Source organism: Lathyrus oleraceus, chromosome 5, assembly GCF_024323335.1.
Source record: "Lathyrus oleraceus cultivar Zhongwan6 chromosome 5, CAAS_Psat_ZW6_1.0, whole genome shotgun sequence".
NCBI lineage: Eukaryota > Viridiplantae > Streptophyta > Magnoliopsida > Fabales > Fabaceae > Lathyrus > Lathyrus oleraceus.
In genome coordinates, this window is record NC_066583.1 from 175,130,892 (window position 1) to 175,138,280 (window position 7,389).

Genomic DNA, 7,389 nt, shown 5'->3' on the forward strand with positions numbered 1-7,389 from the left:
AGAGCGAATAAGAATTATAAGAAAGAAAGGGTTGCTTATGTCGAATTCGAAGATGGGGAGTCTGAAATCTCTAATGACCCTTATGGTCTTGAGGGATTCGAAGTAGATTTGGCTGAATTAAAAGAAGCACCACCTTATGCCTGTAAATTACTTACACCTTCGAATGGTAGGAACCCTATCGAAACTAAAAAGAATGATAGATTTCCTAAAAAGACTTACACATTTGATGTTACCAAATGTGACGAAATCTTCGATTTATTAGTAAAAGATGGCCAAATGATAGTGCCTCCTAATACCAAAATTCCTCCATTAGAACAACGGAAGAAAATAGGCTTCTGTAAATATCACAATTTTTTAGGCCATAAAACCTCACAGTGCTTTCTTTTCAGGGATCTTATTCAGAATGCAATTAAGGATGACCGCCTCAAGTTCGCTGACAAGGGAAAAAACCAGATGAAGGTTGACGTTGATCCCCTCAACATTGCTGACACAAATTATGCTGAACCTGTCGAAATCAAGATGATTGACATAGGGGAAGTGGAGGCTGTGAAGGAGACAGGAACTGAAGGCTATGCGCTAGATGGAAAGTGGGCTACTGATGGCCTAAATAACGATGTTCCCTTTGGAATCTTTGTCAAAGGTGAACAGGTTGCTAATGTCGAAACGGTGGCCACTGAAGGTCTTAATGGGAAAGCAACTGAGGCTACTGAAGGCCTAAGGAAGAAATTTGAGGAAATTTCAATCACTGATGGCGCCAATCTAGGTGTCAACATGGTGGATCTGAACCAACCCCCCCTAGAAATAGAGGAAGTGGAGAGATGTCTGAAGATGAAGCAAGAGGGGATGCAGTTTGGCTATCCCAAAGCCAATGAAAGCCTACGTGAATACCTTTGGAGATGTCACAAAAGAAATTCTGACATGTTGTTGTGCCCAAGGTGTAGTATCAGGATATGTCGAAGGGTGGCTGAGGACTATGAAAGATGGAAACGAACAAAGACTGAGAGAAACTGGAGGAAGGAAAGCCAACTACAGAAGGTGTATCCCAAGCCTGGATAAAGCCTTCTTGGTTTTATTGTGCGTTGCTACAAGTACGAAACAGAATGCTTGATGTGTCCCAGATGTGGGGCAGTGTACAACAGAGAATTAGCCGAAGCATTCGAGAGAATCCCATCTAACCAAGGTTGGGACGGACATGGAGGTAACCCGAATATGTACATCTTCGACAAGAGGGGAGTTCCTAGGAGGCCAGACAGCTCTCACCCAAGGGCGAAAAGAGTTATGTTTAAACTTCCAGCAGAAGTCCCTGAGGACAAATTGACTCAAGCAGGGTCGAAGAAGGGAAAGTGGAGAAGTTTTAAGGATGGAGGAAGAACCTCTTGGGCTTATAGAAAACAGTTCCAGGCGTCTAAGAGAGAGGCTATCAGACTGGAGAACTATAAAGGAAAGAATCCCATGTCAATATCCCAGTGGAGAAGACATCAGAGGTTGAGGAAGGCTGAAAGAGAGATGACTTCAAGGGAGATTGGAGAATCCAACAACGTCAAGGTTCCCCCAAATGTCACAAATTCGACCAAACCACCTGTAGGAAGGAAGTTGTTTCCAGATGAAAATAAAAATCAGAAAGTTCAGGAGGAACAAGTAAGAGAGGAAGAAATGCTCACTGACGACTTTGAGTCCGACAGAGTGTCATCTGTTAATATGAATTGCAATGTGGTCTCAGTTCTGCCATACGAATATAATCAGGAGACGGAGGTTGAAGATAATAAGGAAGCAGATGTTGTGGAGATGGCGAAGCATAAACCTGTGTGTTACTATGTTCTCAACAACGACACTGTCGAAGAGCAGAACGCTCTTTTTGAAAGGCCTCACCAAGGGATGCAAAACCATCTCAAGCCCCTATACATTAGAGCCAAAGTTGGACATGTGGGGGTGAATAAAGTTCTGGTGGACGGAGGAGCAGCAGTCAATCTGATGCCTCAATTCATGTTGAAAAAGATAGGTATGTTCGAAACTGATGTCAAACCTCACAATATGGTATTGTCAAACTATGAGGGTAAGATATGACATACTCTGGGTGTCATACAAGTAGATCTGACTGTTGGATCAATCACAAGACCAACAATGTTCATGGTGATACCTGCGAAGGCGAATTACAACTTACTACTAGGAAGGAAATGGATACATGGAATAGGGGCAGTTCCTTCGACCATGCATCAGAGGATATCCATCTGGAGAGAAGATGGTGTAGTAGAAAATGTTGAAGCTGACCAAAGTTACTTCATGGCAGAAGTGAACCATGTAGACAAGAAGAACTTCCACAGGAACTTGGCTCATATAGGACCATGCCACCCAGCTGAAGAAGGCTACGCCACAAATAAAAATGCTTTGTATTTCTTGACTCTACATCCCAATGGCTTTCAGTGGGATAAGGAAATTATGCGGGACCCAGAAGAAGGGGAATCATCTGAAATACGGCCAACAGGCTGGGATGAAGACCTGTATTATGCCTGAGTCTTCCTTTTTCGAAAAGATTTCGACCTACATAGCTGAGAACAAAAGAAAAGCGGCTCTCAAAGCCGAGATAACTAACATGGCTGACGAAGCCACATGTGGTGAAATCTATAATACAGGACCTGGGGAGTACTTTAAACCAAAACCCCCTGACGAACAGGTACTTGTGAAACTAACAGAACAGAGGTTAGATGCCATCTATGATGAAGAGCCTCTGGCATTCGAGAAAGATCCAGTGACGTCGAGTGCGAAGATGTTAGCGCAAGATCCTCTTGAAGAAATTGATCTTGGAGATGGGAGTACAAAAAGAATCACCTACATCAGCACTAAACTGGACCCCAAGTTGAAAGTAAGAGTAATTGAACTGCTAAGAGAAAACAAGGATTACTTTGCTTGGGACTACGACGAGATGCCTAGTTTGAAGAGGGACCTGGTCGAACTGAAGCTGCCTATCAAGGATGGCAAGAAGCCCATCAAGCAGACTCCAAGGAGATTCGCCCCAGAGATCCTTTCAAAGACCAAAAAAGAGGTCGAAAGACTTCTTCGTTGCAACTTCATTAGGACCACAAGGTATGTCGAATGGATTGCAAACATAGTTCCTGTTATCAAGAAAAATGGCTCTTTAAGAGTGTGTATAGATTTTCGTGATCTAAATGCAGCAACTCCTAAAGATGAGTATCCAATGCCTGTGGCAGAAATGCTGGTTGACTCAGCTGCAAGCTATGAATATCTTAGCATGCTTGATGAAAATTCTGGCTATAACCAGATTTTCATTGCAAAAGAGGATGTTTTCAAAATAGCCTTTCGATGTCCAGGGGCAATAGGCACTTATGAGTGGATAATTATGCCCTTTGGTCTAAAAAAACGTTGGGGCAACATACCAACGAGCAATGAATTCCATATTCCATGATTATATAGAGACATTTATGCAAGTTTACATAGATGATATTGTGATAAAATTTATATCAGATGAAGATCATCTAACCCATCTCAGCCAATCATTCGAAAGAATGAGAAAACATAGCTTAAAGATGAATCCTCTTAAATGTGCATTCTTTGTGCAGGCTGTAGATTTTCTGGGCTTTGTGGTCCATAAAAAGGGGATAGAAATCAATCAGAATAAGACGAAGGCTATTATGGAGACCAAAGCACCATCAACTAAGAAAGAATTGCAATCATTATTAGGAAAGATAAACTTCCTGAGAAAGATTCATCTCAAACTTAAGTGGTCGAACTCAAGCCTTCTCTCCCCTCCTACGCCTGAAACAAGGGAAGTTCGAATGGAATGATGAACATCAAAAGGTATTCGACAAGATCAAACATTATTTGACGAATCCTCCTATCTTGGCACCACCATGTGGAAAGAAGCCTATGAGACTGTATATATCAGCTTCCGACACTACTATAGGTAGCATGTTGGCACAAGAGAATGAAGATGGCGTCGAAAGAGCCATTTATTATCTTAGTAGGGTTTTAAATGATGCAGAAACTAGATACACTTCAATAGAAAAGTTGTGTCTTTGTTTGCATTTCTCTTGTACTAAACTCAAGTGTTATATAAAACCTATTGATTTATACGTCTCTTCACATTTTGATGTCATTAAGTATATGTTATCAAAGCCAATAATGCACAGTCGAATTGGCAAATGGGCATTAGCGCTCACTGAATAATCTTTAGCCTTTATGCCTTTAAGGGCAATGAAGGGACATATAGTATCAGACTTTATTGTAGACCATGCAGTGGTCGAAAGTCCTCAACTTCAAGTTGAGTTGAAACCTTGGAGATTATTCTTCGACGGTTCCACTCATAAGGATGGAAGTGGAGTTGGGATCATGATAATTTCTCCTGATGGAATTCCAACAAAACTCAAATATAGAATTGAAGGTCCCCTTTTTTCTAACAACGAAGCAGAATATGAAGCCCTTATTGCCGGACTTGAGGCTTTGATGGAATTGAGGGCAACTAGGGTCGAAATTAAAGGAGACTCAGAATTAGTAATCAAGAAACTAACGAAGGAGTACAAATGTATAAAAGAAAATTTGATTATGTACTTCGTCATTGCAAATAGGTTGCTCAATTTTTTTGAATATATAGACATAAAACATGTCCCTAGAATAAAAAACCAAGAACCTAATGACTTAGCACAAATAGATTCAGGGTATAGAATTTCAAAAGAGAAGCTAGAGGAACTTGTCGAAGTAAGAGGAAAAGCAATGCCTGCCAGATTGTCTCCGACAGATTTGGAAAGCACTCAGTTAGGATATGCTAACAAAGAAGAGTTTGAAGTACTGGCCATTGATACCTTAATGGATACAGATTGGAGGAATCCAATTATTAATTATCTCAAGGACCCTTCAATAGATACAAAAAGAAAAACCAAGTACAGGGCTTTATCTTATGTTTTGATGGGGAATGAATTATTCAAGAAAACCCCTGAAGGGATCCTGTTGAAATGTTTAGGAGAAAACGAAGCATACTTGGCATTATCTAGTGTACATAGTTGAGCTTGTGGAGCACACCAGGCAGGCCATAAGTTGAAATGGTTGCTTTTCAGATATGGAATGTATTGGCCCACCATGTTAAAAGATTGTATAGAGTTTGCTAAGGGTTGCCAAGAATGTCAAATACATGCAGGAATTCAACATGCTCCTGCAAGTGAGCTTCATGCAATTATCAAGCCTTGGCCTTTCAGAGGTTGGGCATTAGATCTAATTGGGGAAATTCGACCCAATTCATCCAAAGGTCAAAGGTACATACTTGTAGGAATTGACTATTTCACTAAATAGGTCGAAGCAGTACCTTTAGTAAATGTGGATCAAGAAACTGTCATTGAATTCATTCAAAGGAAAATATTATATAGATTTGGAATCCCAGAAAGTATAACAACAGATCAAGGATCAGTTTTTACTGGTCGAAAGATGCAAGTGTTTGTAAAGGAAATGGGTTTCAAATTATTAACATCCACACCCTATTACGCTCAAGCCAATGGGCAAGTCGAAGCAGCCAATAAAGTAATAATTGGTTTAATCAAAAAGCATGTAGGGAAGAAGCCAAAAAATTGGCACAAAACTTTAGATCAAGCACTTTGGGCTTGTCGAACCTCCCCTAAAGAAGCTACTAACACTACACCTTTCCAGCTTACATTTGGACATGATGCAGTATTACCTGTCGAAATCTACTTGCAATCAGTAAGAATCCAAAGACAAGGAGAAATTCAATCTGACTTATACTGGGAAATGATGATGAATGAGCTGGTTGATTTGGACGAAGAAAGGTTGCATGCGTTAGAAGTATTAAGAAGACAGAAGGAGAGGGTAGCAAGGGCATACAATAAGAGGGTCAAAGGTAAAACTTTCACTATGAATGATTTAGTTTGGAAAGTTATATTACTTATGGATCGAAAGAATAAAACATTAGGAAAATGGTATCCACATTGGGAAGGACCTTTTCGAATTTTAAAAGCATTTTCAAATAATGCATACGAAATAGAAGAACTAACAGAGGATCGAAGAATCCTAAAAGTAAATGGGAAATACTTAAAGAAGTATAAACCATTTGTGCATGAAGTTAAAATCATAACAACGTAGTAAGCAAAGTACTATCATGGCCAAAATGGTGAAGATATTTAAACTCCTAATTTTGCCAAAATGGCTTTCGTCTTAATCAAATTATAAATGAACAAGAGTCGAATAGAACAAATACAAGTGGAAATAAAAAAGGAATAGTGGCCCTCATCCGATCATACTTTATCTTTGCCAAGCCAATCTTGTATTGAACGAAGCATTCTTGACGTTAAAGTCAATTAAGTTTTCGCAGTCTTGATAGGGGTCGAAGGTTTCTCCTGTCGGAGGAAGTCCAGAAATGGCAGCTACGTCGAAGAGTGTAGGAGTCATCATTCCACAAGGGAGATGAAAAATGTTATATGTATTGTCCCAGAAATACAGGCTGGATAATAGTAAAGGTTGGCAGTAGCTAAACCCCAGCTTCGACATCTGGATCAGGTCGAAAATGCCTAATTCTTTCCAAAATGAAGCTTTCTTTTTCTCAACTTTCGTCAACCAAGATAAATAGGATTTGTCTAGAGTTGGACAAGAACGAAAGGGTCTGAAACTATCAGTGATAAAATCCAGTTGAAAAGCCTCTCTTTGGACTGAATCTTCAGCATTTCTGGAGGAAACGGTTTTGTTGGCTATGGGTTTTGTAGTATGATAACAGGGAAAAAACTTTGCACATTTCTCTAAATGACCTTCAGAGACTAATGGGCCTAAAAACCCTAAAGTATTTCCAGAGAGTAGAGAAGGAATCATTACCTGGGAAGCAAATATTGCTTTCTGTTCTTTGATGAGTTTTGGAGAAGTGATGTACTCCAGATCCCCAACAGTTATGATTTTGCTAGTTGGAATGTTCTGAGAAGCAGAACTTTTTAAGGATCCAACACCTTTAATGTTCTTTGTTTGCTTTTGCTGTTTATCAGAAGACATTGTTATGGGTTTTTGGAAGTGTTGAAGGATTAGGGTTTTAAGGAAGAAGAAACGCTTTCAGAAGAGTTTTAGAGATAAACTCAGGTTGAAGATGAAGATTTTCGTAAAAAAGGGAAGAAAGAAGTGACAATGAGCTTTTATAGTATTAACCTACGAAGCTGATTAGTTACACCTTGCAGAGATAGTGGGCCACGTGGTAGTTTTTCTGTGAAAAGGGTATAGGGGTTACTGTTCATTATTCTTGGAAGTTGAAATTCATGATGACAATAACTACACACACGTCTTGATGAGACGTTTTGAAAAAGTAAATCATGATTAAGTGACAGATATGGACTTTTAGGTTTATGAAAGGTCTCTGGTCGAAATCTGGTGATTACAAAAAATGCCCATTTTTGC

General features: G+C 39.6%; 2 protein-coding genes across 2 annotated transcripts; both read left to right on the top strand.

Moving 5' to 3' along the window:
- Window positions 1-4,194: 4,194 nt before the first annotated feature.
- LOC127079540 (uncharacterized) lies at window positions 4,195-5,016 on the top strand. Its single transcript, XM_051019926.1, has one exon. The coding sequence runs from the start codon at window positions 4,195-4,197 to the stop codon at window positions 5,014-5,016; it is 822 nt and encodes a 273-aa protein (XP_050875883.1).
- Window positions 5,017-5,088: 72 nt separating this feature from the next.
- Window positions 5,089-6,099, top strand: LOC127079541 (uncharacterized). The gene is made up of 3 exons (XM_051019928.1): window positions 5,089-5,261; window positions 5,373-5,455; window positions 5,555-6,099. The coding sequence occupies exons 1-3, from the start codon at window positions 5,089-5,091 to the stop codon at window positions 6,097-6,099; spliced, it is 801 nt and encodes a 266-aa protein (XP_050875885.1).
- The last annotated feature ends 1,290 nt before the right edge of the window (window positions 6,100-7,389 follow it).

Coding starts and splice junctions, on each gene's coding strand:
- LOC127079540 (XM_051019926.1), top strand. CDS start 4,195: ATGCCTTTAAGGGCAATGAAGGGACATATAGTATCAGACTTTATTGTA.
- LOC127079541 (XM_051019928.1), top strand. CDS start 5,089: ATGTTAAAAGATTGTATAGAGTTTGCTAAGGGTTGCCAAGAATGTCAA. Junction 5,262..5,372: donor AATTCATCCAAAGGTCAAAG/GTACATACTTGT, acceptor AATATTATATAG/ATTTGGAATCCCAGAAAGTA. Junction 5,456..5,554: donor AGTGTTTGTAAAGGAAATGG/GTTTCAAATTAT, acceptor AAAAGCATGTAG/GGAAGAAGCCAAAAAATTGG.